The sequence below is a fragment of the Squalius cephalus genome, assembly GCF_949319135.1.
Source record: "Squalius cephalus genome assembly, chromosome: 22".
Taxonomy (NCBI): Eukaryota; Metazoa; Chordata; class Actinopteri; order Cypriniformes; family Leuciscidae; genus Squalius; species Squalius cephalus.
In genome coordinates this window covers 33,051,912-33,074,411 of record NC_137143.1, presented here as the reverse complement: position 1 = coordinate 33,074,411, position 22,500 = coordinate 33,051,912, and the positions used below count along the sequence as shown (strand labels likewise).

Here is a 22,500-nt window from a genome sequence, read left to right as displayed (position 1 = left end):
TCTCTCCGTACTCGCGTCTTCCAGTCCAAATATATAAAAATACTTCAATTGAGTGAGTTGTTGCTTCTTAATCTTAATCAAACTTGTGTGTGTGTGTGTGTGTGTGTGTGTGTGTCAGATGCGTCCGAGCTCCCGCTGCGAGAACACTTCGAGGAGTGCGGGACCGTAGAAGCCGTGCGTTTGGTGCGAGACAGGGATTCTGGGATGGGAAAAGGCTTCGGATACGTCCTGTTCGAGGTCAGTAATGCATTTGATCAGTTTAGTCTTACTTTCTGTCCTTTTACACACCAGTCAAAGTGTGCGATCGGAACCATTTATAATGTTTCTGAAAGAGTCTCTTCTGCTCACCAAAGCTGCGTTTATTTAATCAGAAATACAGTAAAACAGTGAAATATTATTATAATGTAAATCATCTGTTTTCTATGTGAATATACAGTAAAGTGTAATTTATTCCTGTGATCAAAGCTGAATGTTCAGCATCATTACTCCAGTCTTCAGTGTCACATGATCCTTCAGAAATCACTCTAATATGATGATTTGATGATCAAGAAACATTTATGATTATTATCAGTGTTGGAAACAGTTATTTACATGTTTATTTCAGGATGAATAGATGATGAATAGAAAGTTCAAATTGTCATATTTAACCATATTACTTTTTTTTTTCTTTTTTTTTTTGTATTTTTGATCTAATAAACGCAGCCTTGGTGAGCAGAAGAGACTCTTTTAAAACATTATAAATCTCACGACTGGTAGTGTAAATATCAGCATCTGCACTAAATTATATTTTTGGGCTCTTATTCAGTTTTTTTCCTCCATATTCCCAGTAGGGCTGTCAAACGATTAATCGCATCCAAATGAAAAGTTTGTTTTTACATAATACATGTGTGTGTACGGTGTATAATTATTTTCTATATATAAATACACACACATGCATATATATTTAAGAAAAATGTGTTATTTATATATAAAATATTTATATATAATATAAATTATATATAATATAAATATATATACACAGTATATACATGCAAATATTTCTTAAATATATACATGCATGTGTGTGTATTTATGTATAGAAAATAATTATACACCGTACACACACATGTATTATGTAAAAACAAACTTTTATTTTGGATGCGATTAATCGTTTGACAGCCCTAATTCCCAGACTTTATGAGCCATAAAAGCCTGACGGATCAAATATGATAAACACATGCCGACTGTCTTGAGTGGATCTGATCCTCTGTTTCAGAGCCCAGACTCGGTGATGCTGGCGCTGAAACTCAACGGCTCCACGTTCCTGGAGCGCAGGATCCGGGTGAAGCGCTCCGTGAAGAAGGAGAAGAAAGGTCGACCATCAGACGGGAAAACCGCTCCGGACCGAGAGCGGCGGACGGGAGGAGGAGCCAAAGGGCCGAAGCACGAGTTCAGGAAGAACAACATGAGGAATCCTGGGACGAAACCAACACAAGCTTCATCCTTCACAGGAGAGACGGCGGACCCCAGCGCCAGGAGGAGCAAAGCTCAGAAGAAGAAGCTCAAGCACAGGAAGAACAAACCGGCCGTCCACATCTGATCCTGAACAAACCGGCCGTCCACATCTGATCCTGCAGCGCTCGTGTTCCTCTGTCTCTAATAAAGATCTGATCAAACACACTGATGTTTCTGTCTCTGCAACAGAGGATTTTAATAACCATTGCATTTTTCATTATCGCCTCGTTTGTTTTCGGCAGATTCATGCTAAATATTTTTTTAATGGCTTTTGTCTTGCTTAGTTGAGGACATTTAATATTCAACAATATTACTGATCTCCTGAACTGAGCTGGACGATGACATCACGGTTTACTCCAGAGCAGCTATATATATATAAATTAACTAAATTAACTTTTTTACAACAGAAATGAACCATCACTGAACTCACTTAAGCTGGACTGTGATGCTATTTCCTTCTAGACAAACTTTGTTGCATTATGTTCCTGTTATCTCTGTAAAGCTGAAACACTCTATATAGTAAAAAGCGCTGTATAAATAAAGCTGACTCGACTTTAATATTTAACGTTGTATTCATAAACAAATGCATTGTGCAAGCATGAATTAACAATAGCATATTTTATGAATTATCAAGATGGATTAAAGGGCTGATTGATTATGATTTGACTTCTCTAGCTTTAGTTAGTGTGTAATGTTGCTGTTTGAGCATAAACAACATCTGCAAAGTTACGACTCAGAGTTCAGAGCAAAGGGAGAGATTTGCTTTTACAGAAATCGCTTCTTAAGAACTACAACAAACGGCTGGTAGAGACTACAATGAGCTTCTCCACGGGTTAGTGACATCACAAACCCTCAAATTTACATAAACCCCGCCCCCGGAACACGATTTATAGATTATCAAGACAGAATATGCTAATCAATGACTAGAAGATCGTTAACTCCACATCAGCTTCATAAACTCATCAACTAACCATTCAGAAATGTCCTGTTGCTTCTACATGTGTCACTTCTAGAGTCTCTCCATCATCGTCCGACTCCGGTTTGAACATAAAAGGTTAAACGTTTATGAAATGTTCAGTGTGTGTGTGAGGTAAAAGGACACTAGCTCTTGAAGCTCCGCCCCCTGCGCCGAGAGCAGCGGCTCATTTGCATTTAAAGAGACACACAAAAACTGGGTTTTTTTGCTCACCCTCAAAAAGTGACTTAACATGATATATAATAATATCTGGGGGGTATTTAGAGCTGAAACTTCACACACACACACACACACACTCTGGGGACATCAGAGACTTATTGTACATCTTGTGAAAGGTCATTATACCACCGCTTTAATAAATGCTGTAAATAACTGATGTCTTCATTCTTTGTTCCTGATCCCTAACGAATTAAAGTTAATGCTCTGAAACTTATTTCTAATGACTGTTATTCTGTGTTTTCCGACTGAACACGAGAGCGAGTGAATATTTGAACTTTTAGGTTTAATATTTAAATTGCAATTGTGCATCACAAAACTCGTTATTAATGGAGGCACACGAATGACTTTTTATCCGTTTTTATTTGGAGTTTTAAAAAAAGGAAACTCTTCCCTAGTTGAGCCAGAGCGCCTTTAAACGTGCTTCATTTCCCACAATCCCACATCAGACGCCTCGGAAAATAACTTAAATACATGAAGACAGATCAACGACAGCAGTGTTGTCTTCAACATCAGTCAATGACAGACGAAAGACGTCCAAAAACACCCTGTCTATGAGCCTATTTATTTACTGATGTTTAATGAAAATGCAATAATAACAACTGGTTAGTAAAACAAATGACACACAAATAGTCGATGTTTACAGGTCGTGTTCTCTGAAACACACGCCACCTTCAACAAGCTCATTACAGATTCTCCCGAACGCTTCTTTAGATCCGCATCTGTGCGTTCAGTGTTGATCAGTGGATGGAAAGGGGCGGGGCAGGGCAGACAGGAAGTGATGTCATAGAGCCACTGGAGTTCCTGCTATTCGATGTCGTCGTCACTGACACTCTGAGCGCTGACGATTCGCTGAGAAGCGGAAAACATGACATTTGCATTTGGGAATTCCTAAGACATTTAAATAATGAAAACATTCATTCATCTCATTATTATGGAAGCTCGTTTCTGCCACAGAATAACTGATTAAAAAGTAGCTTTTTATCTCACTCTTCGGACTTATTATAGTTACAAATTGTTAGACATGGATGGATGATGGACAGATGGATGTTTGGATGGATGATGGACAGATGTTTGGATGGATGATGGACAGATGGATGTTTGGATGGATGATGGATGATGGACAGATGGATGATGGACAGATGGATGTTTGGATGGATGTTTGGATGGATGATGGACAGATGGATGTTTGGATGGATGTTTGGATGGATAATGGACAGATGGATGTTTGTATGGATGTTTGGATGGATAATGGACAGATGGATGTTTGGATGGATAATGGACAGATGGATGTTTGGATGGATAATGGACAGATGGATGTTTGGATGGATGTTTGGATGGATGTTTGGATGGATAATGGACAGATGGATGTTTGGATGGATAATGGACAGATGGATGTTTGGATGGATAATGGACAGATGGATGTTTGGATGGATGTTTGGATGGATAATGGACAGATGGATGTTTGGATGGATGTTTGGATGGATAATGGACAGATGGATGTTTGGATGGATAATGGACAGATGGATGTTTGGATGGATAATGGACAGATGGATGTTTGGATGGATAATGGACAGATGGATGTTTGTATGGATGTTTGGATGGATAATGGACAGATGGATGTTTGGATGGATGTTTGGATGGATAATGGACAGATGGATGTTTGGATGGATGTTTGGATGGATAATGGACAGATGGATGTTTGGATGGATGTTTGGATGGATAATGGACAGATGGATGTTTGGATGGATGTTTGGATGGATAATGGACAGATGGATGTTTGGATGGATGTTTGGATGGATAATGGACAGATGGATGTTTGGATGGATAATGGACAGATGGATGTTTGTATGGATGTTTGGATGGATAATGGACAGATGGATGTTTGGATGGATGTTTGGATGGATAATGGACAGATGGATGTTTGTATGGATGTTTGGATGGATAATGGACAGATGGATGTTTGGATGGATGTTTGGATGGATAATGGACAGATGGATGTTTGGATGGATGTTTGGATGGATAATGGACAGATGGATGTTTGGATGGATGTTTGGATGGATAATGGACAGATGGATGTTTGGATGGATAATGGACAGATGGATGTTTGGATGGATGTTTGGATGGATAATGGACAGATGGATGTTTGGATGGATGTTTGGATGGATAATGGACAGATGGATGTTTGGATGGATGTTTGGATGGATGATGGACAGATGGATGTTTGGATGGATAATGGACAGATGGATGTTTGGATGGATGTTTGGATGGATAATGGACAGATGGATGTTTGGATGGATAATGGACAGATGGATGTTTGGATGGATAATGGACAGATGGATGTTTGGATGGATGTTTGGATGGATAATGGACAGATGGATGTTTGTATGGATGTTTGGATGGATAATGGACAGATGGATGTTTGTATGGATGTTTGGATGGATAATGGACAGATGGATGTTTGTATGGATGTTTGGATGGATGATGGACAGATGGATGTTTGGATGGATAATGGACAGATGGATGTTTGGATGGATGTTTGGATGGATAATGGACAGATGGATGTTTGGATGGATAATGGACAGATGGATGTTTGGATGGATAATGGACAGATGGATGTTTGGATGGATGTTTGGATGGATAATGGACAGATGGATGTTTGTATGGATGTTTGGATGGATGATGGATGATGGACACATGGATGTTTGGATGGATGTTTGGATGGATAATGGACAGATGGATGTTTGGATGGATAATGGACAGATGGATGTTTGGATGGATGTTTGGATGGATAATGGACAGATGGATGTTTGTATGGATGTTTGAATGGATAATGGACAGATGGATGTTTAGATGGATGTTTGGATGGATAATGGACAGATGGATGTTTGGATGGATAATGGACAGATGGATGTTTGGATGGATGTTTGGATGGATAATGGACAGATGGATGTTTGTATGGATGTTTGGATGGATAATGGACAGATGGATGTTTGTATGGATGTTTGGATGGATAATGGACAGATGGATGTTTGTATGGATGTTTGGATGGATAATGGACAGATGGATGTTTGTATGGATGTTTGGATGGATAATGGACAGATGGATGTTTGGATGGATGTTTGGATGGATGATGGATGATGGACACATGGATGTTTGGATGGATGTTTGGATGGATAATGGACAGATGGATGTTTGGATGGATAATGGACAGATGGATGTTTGGATGGATGTTTGGATGGATAATGGACAGATGGATGTTTGTATGGATGTTTGGATGGATAATGGACAGATGGATGTTTGGATGGATGTTTGGATGGATAATGGACAGATGGATGTTTGTATGGATGTTTGGATGGATAATGGACAGATGGATGTTTGGATGGATGTTTGGATGGATGATGGATGATGGACACATGGATGTTTGGATGGATGTTTGGATGGATAATGGACAGATGGATGTTTGGATGGATAATGGACAGATGGATGTTTGGATGGATGTTTGGATGGATAATGGACAGATGGATGTTTGTATGGATGTTTGAATGGATAATGGACAGATGGATGTTTAGATGGATGTTTGGATGGATAATGGACAGATGGATGTTTGGATGGATAATGGACAGATGGATGTTTGGATGGATGTTTGGATGGATAATGGACAGATGGATGTTTGGATGGATAATGGACAGATGGATGTTTGGATGGATGTTTGGATGGATAATGGACAGATGGATGTTTGTATGGATGTTTGAATGGATAATGGACAGATGGATGTTTAGATGGATGTTTGGATGGATAATGGACAGATGGATGTTTGGATGGATAATGGACAGATGGATGTTTGGATGGATGTTTGGATGGATAATGGACAGATGGATGTTTGTATGGATGTTTGGATGGATAATGGACAGATGGATGTTTGGATGGATAATGGACAGATGGATGATGGATAATGGACAGATGGATGTTTGGATGGATGTTTGGATGGATAATGGACAGATGGATGTTTGGATGGATAATGGACAGATGGATGTTTGGATGGATGTTTGGATGGATGATGGACAGATGGATGTTTGGATGGATGTTTGGATGGATAATGGACAGATGGATGTTTGGATGGATGTTTGGATGGATAATGGACAGATGGATGTTTGGATGGATGTTTGGATGGATAATGGACAGATGGATGTTTGTATGGATGTTTGGATGGATAATGGACAGATGGATGTTTGTATGGATGTTTGGATGGATAATGGACAGATGGATGTTTGGATGGATGTTTGGATGGATAATGGACAGATGGATGTTTGGATGGATGTTTGGATGGATAATGGACAGATGGATGTTTGTATGGATGTTTGGATGGATGATGGACAGATGGATGTTTGGATGGATGATGGACAGATGAATGTTTGGATGGATGATGGACAGATGGATGTTTGGATGGATGATGGATGATGGACAGATGGATGTTTGTATGGATGTTTGGATGGATGTTTGGATGGATAATGGACAGATGGATGTTTGTATGGATGTTTGGATGGATAATGGACAGATGGATGTTTGGATGGATGTTTGGATGGATGATGGACAGATGGATGTTTGGATGTTTGGATGGATGATGGACAGATGGATGTTTGGATGGATGTTTGGATGGATGATGGACAGATGGATGTTTGTATGGATGTTTGGATGGATGATGGATGATGGACACATGGATGTTTGGATGGATGATGGACAGATGGATGTTTGGATGGATGATGGACAGATGGATGTTTGGATGGATGATGGATGATGGACAGATGGATGTTTGGATGGATGATGGACAGATGGATGTTTGGATGGATGATGGATGATGGACAGATGGATGTTTGGATGGATGATGGACAGATGGATGTTTGGATGGATGATGGATGATGGACAGATGGATGTTTGGATGGATGATGGACAGATGGATGTTTGGATGGATGATGGACAGATGGATGTTTGGATGGATGATGGATGATGGACAGATGGATGTTTGGATGGATGATGGACAGATGGATGTTTGGATGTTTGGATGGATGATGTTTGGATGGATAATGGACAGATGGATGTTTGGATGGATGTTTGGATGGATGATGGACAGATGGATGTTTGGATGGATGATGGACAGATGGATGTTTGGATGGATGATGGACAGATGGATGTTTGGATGGATGATGGACAGATGAATGTTTGGATGGATGATGGACAGATGGATGTTTGGATGGATGATGGATGATGGACAGATGGATGTTTGTATGGATGTTTGGATGGATGTTTGGATGGATAATGGACAGATGGATGTTTGTATGGATGTTTGGATGGATAATGGACAGATGGATGTTTGGATGGATGTTTGGATGGATGATGGACAGATGGATGTTTGGATGGATGATGGACAGATGGATGTTTGGATGGATGTTTGGATGGATGATGGACAGATGGATGTTTGTATGGATGTTTGGATGGATGATGGATGATGGACACATGGATGTTTGGATGGATGATGGACAGATGGATGTTTGGATGGATGATGGACAGATGGATGTTTGGATGGATGATGGATGATGGACAGATGGATGTTTGGATGGATGATGGACAGATGGATGTTTGGATGGATGATGGATGATGGACAGATGGATGTTTGGATGGATGATGGACAGATGGATGTTTGGATGGATGATGGATGATGGACAGATGGATGTTTGGATGGATGATGGACAGATGGATGTTTGGATGGATGATGGACAGATGGATGTTTGGATGGATGATGGATGATGGACAGATGGATGTTTGGATGGATGATGGACAGATGGATGTTTGGATGTTTGGATGGATGATGTTTGGATGGATAATGGACAGATGGATGTTTGGATGGATGTTTGGATGGATGATGGACAGATGGATGTTTGGATGGATGATGGACAGATGGATGTTTGGATGGATGATGGACAGATGGATGTTTGGATGGATGTTTGGATGGATGATGTTTGGATGGATAATGGACAGATGGATGTTTGGATGGATGTTTGGATGGATGATGGACAGATGGATGTTTGGATGGATAATGGACAGATGGATGTTTGGATGGATGTTTGGATGGATAATGGACAGATGGATGTTTGGATGGATGTTTGGATGGATGATGGACAGATGGATGTTTGGATGGATGATGGACAGATGGATGTTTGGATGGATGATGGACAGATGGATGTTTGTATGGATGGTTGTATGGATGGTGTTTGGACAGATGGATGTATGTATGAGCGAGTGAAGGAAGGCGGGTCCCACCTGGCTGATGGTGGGTAGTTTAGTGAGCAGCATCTGGAAGACTGGAGGAGGAAGCGTTTGCTGAAGGACCTGCAGGAGCTGCTGAGGCTGACCACACACTGCGATCGCGTTCGTCAGGTGGTCCACGCCCTTCTCATAGTCTCCTGAGAGAGAGAGAGAGAGAGAGAGAGAGAGAGAGAGAGAGAGAGAGAGAGAGGATGATGGGTAAGCGCTCTGGAGAAGCACAGCGTGTGTTTGAGCAGCCGGAGTCAGATCTCACCCTGAGCCAGAAGCTCTTCTCCGAGCTGAATCTCCTCCAGGAAGAACTTCTGAACCGCTTCAGCGTCTTTCAGGTCTGGCAACTAAACACACACATAAAACACATCGGGAAGCTTGTTACGTGGCCGTTTTCTCAATCATAACACACTATATCAACGAGGAATAGCGTGTGAAACATAAATGTGTGTAAAATTACCCTTGATAATCCAGCTTTCTCCTGAGATGCCTTCTGCTTTCTTCTTCCTGAAACAAAATCACATTCATCCACTTTTACATCTGAGGGACTCACTCCTGACAACTAGCGCAGAACGAGAACTAGTCGGATCTGCGAGATCTAACAGAGATCTAACACAGAAATATATAGACAGACAGATATATATAGACAGATAGATATATAGTCAGATAGACAGACATATATAGTCAGACAGATATATATATATATATAGTCAGATAGATATATATAGTAAGATAGACAGATAGATATATATAGTCAGATAGACAGATAGATATATATATAGTCAGATAGACAGATAGATATATATAATCAGATAGACAGATAGATATATATATAGTCAGATAGACAGACATATATAGTCAGACATATAGATATATATAGTCAGATAGATGTATATAGTAAGATAGACAGATAGATATATATAGTCAGATAGACAGATAGATATATATAGTCAGATAGACAGATAGATATATATATAGTCAGATAGACAGATAGATATATATAGTCAGATAGACAGATAGATATATATATAGTCAGATAGACAGATAGATATATATAGTCAGATAGACAGATAGATATATATAGTCAGATAGACAGATAGATATATATAGTCAGATAGACAGATAGATATATATAGTCAGATAGACAGATAGATATATAGTCAGATAGACAGATAGATATGTATATAGTCAGATAGACAGATAGATATATATAGTCAGATAGACAGATAGATATGTATATAGTCAGATAGACAGATAGATATATATAGTCAGATAGACAGATAGATATGTATATAGTCAGATAGACAGATAGATATATATAGTCAGATAGACAGATAGATATGTATATAGTCAGATAGACAGATAGATATATATAGTCAGATAGACAGATAGATATGTATATAGTCAGATAGACAGATAGATATATATAGTCAGATAGACAGATAGATATGTATATAGTCAGATAGACAGATAGATATGTATATAGTCAGATAGACAGACAGATAGTCAGATAGACAGACAGATATGTATATAGTCAGATAGACAGACAGATATATATAGTCAGATAGATATATATATAGTCAGATAGACAGATAGATATATATAGTCAGATAGACAGATATATATATATAGTAAGATAGACAGATAGATATATATAGTCAGATAGACAGATAGATATATATAGTCAGATAGACAGACAGATATATATATATAGTCAGATAGACAGACAGATATATATAGTCAGATAGATATATATATAGTCAGATAGACAGATAGATATATATAGTCAGATAGATAGATATATATATATATATAGTAAGATAGACAGATAGATATAGTCAGATAGACATATATAGTCAGATAGATATATATATAGTCAGATAGATATATATATAGTCAGATATATATATTTATAGTAATATAGACAGATAGATAGATATATATAGTCAGATAGACAGATAGATATATATAGTCAGATAGACAGATATATATATATAGTAAGATAGACAGATAGATAGATATAGTCAGATAGATAGATAGATAGATAGATATAGTCAGATAGACAGATAGATATATATATAGTAAGATAGACAGATAGATATATATAGTCAGATAGACAGATAGATATATATAGACAGATAGATATATATAGTCAGATAGACAGATATATATAGTCAGATAGATATATATAGTCAGATAGACAGATAGATATATATAGTCAGATAGACAGACAGATATATATAGTCAGATAGATATATATAGTCAGATAGACAGATAGATATATATAGTCAGATATATATATATATATATATATATATATATATATATATATATATATATATATATATATATATAGTAAGATAGACAGATAGATATAGTCAGATAGACATATATAGTCAGATAGACAGATAGATATATATAGTCAGATAGATATATATAGTCAGATATATATATATATATAGTAATATAGACAGATAGATAGATATATATAGTCAGATAGACAGATAGATACATATAGTCAGATAGATATATATAGTCAGATAGATATATATAGACAGACAGATAGACAGATAGATATATATAGACAGACAGATAGACAGATAGATAGATAGATAGATATATAGTCAGACAGACAGATAGATATATATAGACAGACAGATAGACAGATAGATAGATAGATATATAGTCAGATAGAGAGATATATATATATAGACAGATATATATATATATATAGACAGACAGACAGATAGATAGATAGATAGATAGATAGATAGATAGTCAGATAGACAGATAGATAGATAGATAGATAGATAGATAGATAGATAGATAGATAGATAGATATATAGTCAGACAGACAGATAGATAGATATAGACAGACAGATAGACAGATAGATAGATAGATATATAGTCAGATAGAGAGATATATATAGATAGATAGATAGATAGATAGATAGATAGATAGATAGATAGATAGATAGATAGATAGATAGATAGATAGATAGATAGATAGATAGATAGATAGATAGATAGATAGATAGATAGATAGATAGATAGATATCAGCTGCTCTCACGTTCTCGGAGTTTGTTCTTGTAGTTTGGGTCACTCCGCCTCTTTCTGTCGAAATAAACACAGTAACCGACGAACAGCGCCGCGCCCAAACCCGCCGCGATCCTGGAGCTACTGGCGCCCATCATGACGAGAGAAACACACGACACGAGATAAACACACCAGAGGAATAATGATGATAATAATAACACCGATCAGACGGACTGCATGACCCTCACGGAGCCACACGAGGAAGGACCCCGATGACGTCAGAGCCCGTGACAGATGAGCGCCTGACTGCGCCTGATCAGAAATGCACAAAGACACTCGCGAACAATTTATTCAATCGCGTATGGTGATAAAAACAAGGCAAGAGCATTACACCTTCCTGTAGAAAATGAAATTTTTAAAAAAATCTACAGTTTAGAACAATTACGCCCTCGATTTTAACAGCAGATGGCAGTGAAGATCCACATAATGAAACACAAACGTGATCTGATGATGCTTTAGTTGTTACACGTTTTGTTTGAATTAATTTCTTTCATTCATCCTTCAGAATTAATTAATGCATTTATTAATGTATTCTTTTATCAAATGTTTAAGTGTGTGTGTGTCTGTGTGTGTGTGTGTGTGTGTGTGTGTGTGTGTGTGTGTGTGTGTGTGTGTGTGAGTGTGTGTGTGTGTGTGTGTGTGTGTTCAGTAGGGGTCACTGCTGCATCACACTCCGAAAACACACTCACACTGAATGAAAGATCATAACACCAGAACATCAGATGTATATTTGCGCGATAGTTTAATGTCACTCTCTTTACTCGACTGTTTGATTCCTGATGAGTCATCAGTGCATAATTACGTCACTTTGCAGTGTGTGTAGTGTGTGTTGCAGTGTGTATAGTACTGTAGTGTGTGTGTGTTGCAGTGTGTGTAGTGTATAGTACTGTAGTGTGTAGTACTGTAGTGTGTAGTGTCAAGGTCAAATTTATTTATATAGCACCTTAAAACAACAGGAATGCTGACCAAGGTGCTGCACAACAGACACAACCAAATATCATAATACAATAAATTTGTAATTCTTATAAAATATATCAGAATAAAACATCAGAAAATAATAGATTTAATACAAAACATTATCAAGCAAATAAAACAAAAGTGCAATCGGATTAAGAATAAGCCTGAGAAAAAGAATGTGTTTTAAGAGATTAGAGTAGTAGGGGAAAAGGTGTGTAGTGTGTAGTATGCAGTGTGTAGTGTGTACTGTGGTGTGCAGTGTGTAGTGTGTACTGTAGTGTGTAGTGTGCAGTGTGTACTGAAGTGTGTAGTGTGTACTGAAGTGTGTAGTGTGTAGTGTGCAGTGTGTAGTGAAGTGTGCAGTGTTGCAATGTGTACTGTAGTGTGTAGTGTGCAGTGTTGCAGTGTGTAGTGTGTACTTAAGTGTGTAGTGTGTACTGTGTACCGTGTACTGAAGTGTGTAGTGTGTAGTGTGCAGTGTGAAGTGAAGTGTGCAGTGTTGCAATGTGTACTGTAGTGTGTAGTGTGCAGTGTTGCAGTGTGTAGTGTGTACTGAAGTGTGTAGTGTGCAGTGTTGCAGTGTGTAGTGTGTAGTGTGCAGTGTGTAGTGTGTACTGAAGTGTGTAGTGTGCAGTGTTGCAGTGTGTAGTGTGTACTGAAGTGTGTAGTGTGCGGTGTTGCAGTGTGTAGTGTGTACTGAAGTGTGTAGTGTGCAGTGTTTACTGAAGTGTGTAGTGTGCAGTGTGTACTGAAGTGTGTAGTGTGCAGTGTTTACTGAAGTGTGTAGTGTGCAGTGTGTACTGAAGTGTGTAGTGTGCAGTGTTTACTGAAGTGTGTAGTGTGCAGTGTGTACTGTAGTGTGTGTAGTGTGCAGTGTGTACTGTAGTGTGTGTGTAGTGTGCAGTGTGTACTGTAGTGTGTGTAGTGTGCAGTGTAGTGTGTGTGTAGTGTGCAGTGTGTACTGTAGTGTGTGTAGTGTTTACTGAAGTGTGTAGTGTGCAGTGTTTACTGAAGTGTGTAGTGTGCAGTGTTTACTGAAGTGTGTAGTGTGCAGTGTGTACTGAAGTGTGTAGTGTGCAGTGTGTACTGTAGTGTGCAGTGTTTACTGAAGTGTGTAGTGTGCAGTGTTTACTGAAGTGTGTAGTGTGCAGTGTTGCAGTGTGTAGTGTGTACTTAAGTGTGTAGTGTGTACTGTGTACTGTGTACTGAAGTGTGTAGTGTGTAGTGTGCAGTGTGAAGTGAAGTGTGCAGTGTTGCAATGTGTACTGTAGTGTGTAGTGTGCAGTGTTGCAGTGTGTAGTGTGTACTGAAGTGTGTAGTGTGCAGTGTTGCAGTGTGTAGTGTGTAGTGTGCAGTGTGTAGTGTGTACTGAAGTGTGTAGTGTGCAGTGTTGCAGTGTGTAGTGTGTACTGAAGTGTGTAGTGTGCAGTGTTGCAGTGTGTAGTGTGTACTGAAGTGTGTAGTGTGCAGTGTTTACTGAAGTGTGTAGTGTGCAGTGTTTACTGAAGTGTGTAGTGTGCAGTGTTTACTGAAGTGTGTAGTGTGCAGTGTTTACTGAAGTGTGTAGTGTGCAGTGTGTACTGTAGTGTGTGTAGTGTGCAGTGTGTACTGTAGTGTGTGTGTAGTGTGCAGTGTGTACTGTAGTGTGTGTAGTGTGCAGTGTAGTGTGTGTGTAGTGTGCAGTGTGTACTGTAGTGTGTGTAGTGTTTACTGAAGTGTGTAGTGTGCAGTGTTTACTGAAGTGTGTAGTGTGCAGTGTTTACTGAAGTGTGTAGTGTGCAGTGTGTACTGAAGTGTGTAGTGTGCAGTGTGTACTGTAGTGTGCAGTGTTTACTGAAGTGTGTAGTGTGCAGTGTTTACTGAAGTGTGTAGTGTGCAGTGTGTACTGAAGTGTGTAGTGTGCAGTGTTTACTGAAGTGTGTAGTGTGCAGTGTGTACTGTAGTGTGTGTAGTGTGCAGTGTGTACTGTAGTGTGTGTAGTGTGCAGTGTGTACTGTAGTGTGTGTAGTGTGCAGTGTGTACTGTAGTGTGTGTAGTGTGCAGTGTGTACTGTAGTGTGTGTCGTGTGTAGTGTGTACTGTAGTGTGTGGTGTGTAGTGTTTACTGAAGTGTGTAGTGTGCAGTGTGTACTGTAGTGTGTGTAGTGTGCAGTGTGTACTGTAGTGTGTGTAGTGTGCAGTGTGTACTGTAGTGTGCAGTGTGTAGTGAAGTGTGCAGTGTTGCAGTGTGTACTGTAGTGTGTAGTGTGTAGTGTGCAGTGTGTACTGTAGTGTGCAGTGTGTAGTGAAGTGTGCAGTGTTGCAGTGTGTACTGTAGTGTGTAGTGTGCAGTGTTTACTGAAGTGTGTAGTGTGCAGTGTGTACTGTAGTGTGTGTAGTGTGCAGTGTGTACTGTAGTGTGCAGTGTGTAGTGAAGTGTGCAGTGTTGCAGTGTGTACTGTAGTGTGCAGTGTTGCAGTGTGCAGTGTGTACTGTAGTGTGTAGTGTGTGTAGTGTGTAGTGTATGCTGGTGTCTGGGTGAAGCTGGAGGAACAGAAGCATCCCAGTGTGGCATTAGTGACCCGCACCTGCTGTAGTGTGTACTGTAGTGTGTAGTGTGCAGTGTGTAGTGTGTACTGTTGTGTGCAGTGTGTGTAGTGTATGCTGATGTCTGGGTGAAGCTGGAGGAACAGAAGCGTCCCAGTGTGGCGTTAGTGACCCGCACCTGCTGTAGTGTGTACTGTAGTGTGTAGTGTGCAGTGTGTAGTGTGTGTAGTGTGTGGACTCTTGGCTCGGCTCGACTGCAGATGGCCTGGACTGAAGCTCAGCACTGGATCTGATTAAAGCCTTTGAGAAGAGACAGGCATTGATCATGTCGAGCTGCATCCGAGAATACCAATTACACCCTTTGAACTGCCTTTAAATTATATCAGCATCCAATAATTACGCTTCCATGAATAGTCATCATCGGGAAACAACGTCCTCTTCTCATGGACTCCAAAGCTGCATAATCAGTGTTCGCTGGAGACTCGCCGACACTGAAACGGCAGAACCATGTTATCTTTACAGTATTATTTTATTATTATTATTATTTTATACATATTACAATATTATTTCAAAGAAAAAATATTTTTAAATGTTATTGCTCTTTTAAGCTTCCACAAAACATACCTCTTAATATGGTCAATTTTACAATATTATTGTAAAATGTTTTATTTTTTATTTTATTTTATAAATGTATTTTATAAATTTTTTGGGGTATTTATTAGTATTAAAATTTTGTTAATTTTGCAAGATTATATATATATATCATGTAAAATTAAGAAAATATTAATGTGTATATATATATAGACACACATTAATATTGTGCATCCGGAAAGTATTCACAGCGCTTCACTTTTTCCACATTTTGTTATGTTACAGCCTTATTCCAAAATGGATTAAATTCATTATTTTCCTCAAAATTCTACAAACAATCCCCCATAATGAGCACGTGAAAGAAGTTTGCTTAAAATCTTTCGCAAATTTATTACAAATAAAAACCGAAAAAATCACATGTTCATAAGTATTCCCAGCCTTTGCCATGACACTCAAAGTTGAGCTCCGGTTCCTCCGGTTTCCACGGATCCTCCTTGAGATGTTTCTGGAACGGGACTGGACTCCACCTGTGGGGAACTCAGCACACACCTGTCTATATCAGATCCACAGGTAACACTGCATGTCAGAGCTCAGTTCAGTTCAGGTTTTGTTCTCCTTTGATAGCGCCGTAAAATCAACAATATCACTGAATATGAACTGCTCTTAAAAGATTGTAACTCTTCTAATGCAACTGCTCACAATCGAAATGAGTGTTTATTTTATGATACCAGAAATCATGCGAACAAATCCACAAAACGAGCAGCCAGTTTTTCAAAATGACTCTGTATGATGTGTGAGTTGGTGCTCGAGTAGCAGGACAGGACTGTTTTTGCTGAGCGTTTCACTCCTCACGTTCTGCACTGCACAACTTTGAAGTCTTTGTTTCGGGAGAAAGGCACATGAATATTTTGGCACGCGCCCGAGGCCAAGATTTCTGAGCAGCATTGGAATGAAAGCCTTGGAAAACAGCACCAGTTTAACTGCGTTTACCCAAGAATCTCTCTCTCTCTCTCTCTCTCTCTCTCTCTCTCTCTCTCTCTCTCTCTCTCTCTCTCTCTCTCTCCCCCTCCGGCTCGCCTCAGGAAATACTGAAATGATGAAAGGCGTTTGCGTCGTCTTCTCTCTCTCTCTCTCCTCACATTCATCATGAGCCTGTTCACATTTCCTGTTTGCACGCCCGAGGCCAGGAGACGAGTCTCTGATGATGATGATGATGATGATGATGAAGAGGATGATGATGCAATCGCTTCTCACTCTCGCTGAGGCCTAATGTCGCACGTGTTCAATGCAGCACGTCTCGGTTCAGCCGCTGGCCTTTTGACATCAACGAGCCAATGCAAAACTTCCCGGATAATAATAATACATTTTAAAATCTAATAATATTTCACTGTTTGTAATGTATTTTTGATCAAATAACTTGTTGAGCAGAAGAGACTTCTTTCAAAAACATTTAAAACTTGTACTGACCCCAAACTTTTGAACGCTAGTGTTTCTAACATTCATTTGAAAGATATCAGTCATTTACATTCACCAGAGTTGTTTTTGATTTTTGCCCACTGCAACCTAATAAAATGCATCAATGAGTCAAAGTTCACACAAAACAAGATAAGAAAACCAGTTCAGTGAACATTGACAGACAAAGGCGTGTAAAACACAGTCAATGATCTCTATTGATAATAGTACACCTCTAATACAAACACTAGAGATTTGCATTGCCGTCTCGTTTCCTTGTACGTCACTCGGCTCAGAAGCCTCGTCTGACTGTGAACGCAGCACACACACACTTACACAGCACTTTTCATGTGTTAATAAACAAATGCATCCTTCTCGAAGTGTGTTTCGCTCAGGTCACAGAAGGTCTCCATGCACATGAGAACTGGCAGGCATCTGGACGCGGCGGCGTTTCTCATCTTCTGTTAAAATAAGCTGAAGCCTGTTTTGTTTATCGCACACACAGATGGTACACTGATTTAATTACACTTCAGTCCTGTCACACACAGACACGAGAGCTGCACCGGACCACGCTAAAAATAAACTCATCTGAGAGCAGGGGTTAGGGTTCGGTGAGTTTCTCTGTCTGTCCGCTCCAGCTGTCCTCCTACAGCAACTCGGCTTTTTGTTTGTTTTTATAGCTGACCTGAAATGTGAACACCGCAGCGTACAGCTGCCCTAAAAATACAAGTCGTCCACCTTAAAATATCACCCCGGGCCCCGGTTTCACCCCTCCAGGGCCTCAGGGTGGGGAGAAGGACAATTGAGACGATTCCCTGCAGCCAAACAAAGTTCATGAGACACGCCTGGAAACTTCCACTTCAACCCACTGCAAGTCTGGGTCATCATCCTCAACTATAACTAACCACAGGGTATTCATCCTCAACTATAACTAACCGCAGGGTATTCATCCTCAACTATAACTAACCGCAGGGTCGTCGTCCTCAACTATAACTAACCGCAGGGTATTCATCCTCAACTATAACTAACCACAGGGTATTCATCCTCAACTATAACTAACCGCAGGGTCGTCGTCCTCAACTATAACTAACCGCAGTGTCGTTATCATCAACTATAACTAACCACAGAATCCTCGTCCTCAACTATAACTAACCACAGGGTCATCGTCCTCAACTATAACTAACCACAGGGTATTCATCCTCAACTATAACTAACCACAGGGTCGTCGTCCTCAACTATAACTAACCGCAGTGTCGTCATCATCAACTATAACTAACCATAGGATCCTCGTCCTCAACTATAACTAACCACAGGGTCGTCGTCCTCAACTATAACTAACCGCAGGGTCGTCATCCTCAACTATAACTAACCACAGGGTCGTCGTCCTCAACTATAACTAACCACAGGGTCCTCGTCCTCGACTATAACTAACCGCAGTGTCGTCATCAACTATAACTAACCACAGGGTCATCGTCCTCAACTATAACTAACCACAGGGTCGTCGTCCTCAACTATAACTAACCGCAGTGTCGTCATCAACTATAACTAACCACAGGGTCATCGTCCTCAACTATAACTAACCACAGGGTCATCGTCCTCAACTATAACTAACCACAGGATCCTCGTCCTCAACTATAACTAACCACAGGGTCATCGTCCTCAACTATAACTAACCACAGGATCCTCGTCCTCAACTATAACTAACCACAGGGTCATCGTCCTCAACTATAACTAACCACAGGGTATTCATCCTCAACTATAACTAACCACAGGGTCGTCGTCCTCAACTATAACTAACCGCAGTGTCGTCATCATCAACTATAACTAACCACAGGATCCTCGTCCTCAACTATAACTAACCACAGGGTCGTCGTCCTCAACTATAACTAACCACAGGGTATTCATCCTCAACTATAACTAACCACAGGGTCGTCGTCCTCGACTATAACTAACCACAGGGTCGTCGTCCTCGACTATAACTAACCGCAGTGTCGTCATCAACTATAACTAACCACAGGGTCGTCGTCCTCAACTATAACTAACCGCAGTGTCGTCCTCAACTATAACTAACCACAGGGTCGTCGTCCTCAACTATAACTAACCGCAGTGTCGTCATCCTCAACTATAACTAACCACAGGGTCACCGTCCTTAACTATAACTAACCACAGGGTCACCGTCCTCAACTATAACTAACCACAGGGTATTCATCCTCGACTATAACTAACCACAGGGTCGTCGTCCTCGACTATAACTAACCACAGGGTCATCATCCTCAACTAAAACTAACCACAGGGTCCTCGTCCTCGACTATAACTAACCACAGGGTCCTCGTCCTCAACTATAACTAACCACAGGGTCGTCATCCTCAACTATAACTAACCACAGGGTCCTCGTCCTCGACTATAACTAACCACAGGGTCCTCGTCCTCAACTATAACTAACCACAGGGTCGTCATCCTCAACTATAACTAACTACAGGGTCCTCGTCCTCAACTATAACTAACCACAGGGTCCTCGTCCTCGACTATAACTAACCACAGGGTCCTCGTCCTCAACTATAACTAACCACAGGGTCCTCGTCCTCGACTATAACTAACCACAGGGTCCTCGTCCTCGACTATAACTAACCACAGGGTCGTCATCCTCAACTATAACTAACCACAGGGTCCTCGTCCTCGACTATAACTAACCACAGGGTCGTCGTCCTCAACTATAACTAACCACAGGGTCATCGTCTTCAACTATAACGTCGTCCTCAACTATAACTAACCACAGGGTATTCATCCTCAACTATAACTAACCACAGGGTATTCATCCTCAACTATAACTAACCACAGGGTCGTCGTCCTCAACTATAACCTCAACTATAACTAACCACAGGGTCGTCGTCCTCAACTATAACCTCAACTATAACTAACCACAGGGTCTTCGTCCTCAACTATAACCTCAACTATAACTAATCACAGGGTCGTCGTCCTCAACTATAACCTCAACTATAACTAACCACAGGGTCCTCGTCCTCAACTATAACCTCAACTATAACTAACCACAGTGTCGTCGTCCTCAACTATAACTAACCACAGGGTATTCATCCTCAACTATAACTAACCACAGGGTTGTCGTCCTCAACTATAACCTCAACTATAACTAACCACAGGGTTATCGTCTTCAACTATAACGTCTTCCTCAACTATAACTAACCACAGGGTCGTCGTCCTCAACTATAACTAACCACACAGGGTCATCGTCCTCAACTATAACTAACCACAGGGTCGTCATCCTCAACTATAACTAACCACAGGGTATTCATCCTCAACTATAACTTACCACAGGGTCGTCATCCTCAACTATAACTAACCACAGGGTATTCATCCTCAACTATAACTAACCACAGGGTCGTCATCCTCAACTATAACTAACCACAGGATCGTCGTCCTCAACTATAACTAACCACAGGGTCATCGTCTTCAACTATAACGTCGTCCTCAACTATAACTAACCACAGGGTCGCCGTCCTCAACTATAACTAACCACAGGGTCCTCGTCCTCAACTATAACTAACCACAGGGTCGTCATCCTCAACTATAACTAACCACAGGATCGTCGTCCTCAACTATAACTAACCACAGGGTCATCGTCTTCAACTATAACGTCGTCCTCAACTATAACTAACCACAGGGTCGCCGTCCTCAACTATAACTAACCACAGGGTCATCGTCCTCAACTATAACTAACCACAGGGTCGTCGTCTTCAACTATAACTAACCACAGGGTCATCGTCCTCAACTATAACTAACCACAGGGTTGTCGTCCTCAACTATAACCTCAACTATAACTAACCACAGGGTCCTCGTCCTCAACTATAACCTCAACTATAACTAACCACAGGGTCGTCATCCTCAACTATAACTAACCACAGGGTATTCATCCTCAACTATAACTAACCACAGGGTCGTCATCCTCAACTATAACTAACCACAGAGTATTCATCCTCAACTATAACTAACCACAGGGTCATCGTCCTCAACTATAACTAACCACAGGGTCATCGTCTTCAACTATAACTAACCACAGGGTCATCGTCCTCAACTATAACTAACCACAGGGTTGTCGTCCTCAACTATAACCTCAACTATAACTAACCACAGGGTCCTCGTCCTCAACTATAACCTCAACTATAACTAACCACAGGGTCGTCATCCTCAACTATAACTAACCACAGGGTATTCATCCTCAACTATAACTAACCACAGGGTCGTCATCCTCAACTATAACTAACCACAGAGTATTCATCCTCAACTATAACTAACCACAGGGTCATCGTCCTCAACTATAACTAACCACAGGGTCATCGTCTTCAACTATAACTAACCACAGGGTCATCGTCCTCAACTATAACTAACCACAGGGTTGTCGTCCTCAACTATAACCTCAACTATAACTAACCACAGGGTCCTCGTCCTCAACTATAACCTCAACTATAACTAACCACAGGGTTGTCGTCCTCAACTATAACTAACCACAGGGTTGTCGTCCTCAACTATAACTAACCACAGGGTTGTCGTCCTCTTTTTCCAGAAAGTTCACATTGGCAAGATGTTTCAAACTCCCGGAAACAAACTCCAAATGAACTTCGCTTTGGTCTTATTTTGTACGAAATGACGTCACACCAGTTCGTTCTTCTTTTTCAGCTGAAGTATATCAGGTTCGATTCAGGTTCGTTCAACGATTAGTTCTTCCTAACAAGAGCTCATTTTAGAAGGAAACTTGTAATCATGACGCTGTGTGCCGGTGGGCAGACATGATCCTGTGCAGAACACATTCATCAGACGGTCTGTGGATCAGATGAGAGTCTTCTGCCCCGGTTCACTATCCTCTG

General features: G+C 40.3%; 2 protein-coding genes across 2 annotated transcripts in view; one reads left to right on the top strand and one right to left on the bottom strand.

Moving 5' to 3' along the window:
- Nucleotides 1-2,040, top strand: part of rbm34 (RNA binding motif protein 34) — a 13,132-nt gene extending 11,092 nt beyond the window's left edge. The window contains exons 11-12 of the mRNA XM_079856493.1: nucleotides 119-237; nucleotides 1,256-2,040. Coding sequence (XP_079712619.1) covers nucleotides 119-237; nucleotides 1,256-1,579 — 443 coding nt within the window. The 3' untranslated portion in view covers nucleotides 1,580-2,040. The remainder of the gene's footprint in view (nucleotides 1-118; nucleotides 238-1,255) is intronic.
- Nucleotides 2,041-3,030: 990 nt separating this feature from the next.
- Nucleotides 3,031-12,398, bottom strand: tomm20b (translocase of outer mitochondrial membrane 20b). The gene is made up of 5 exons (XM_079856497.1): nucleotides 12,070-12,398; nucleotides 9,459-9,505; nucleotides 9,264-9,345; nucleotides 9,005-9,147; nucleotides 3,031-3,538 (listed from the first exon to the last, which is right to left on the bottom strand). Exons 1-5 carry the CDS (start codon nucleotides 12,191-12,193, stop codon nucleotides 3,494-3,496), a joined length of 441 nt encoding a protein of 146 aa, XP_079712623.1. The 5' UTR covers nucleotides 12,194-12,398; the 3' UTR covers nucleotides 3,031-3,493.
- Nucleotides 12,399-22,500: the final 10,102 nt, after the last annotated feature.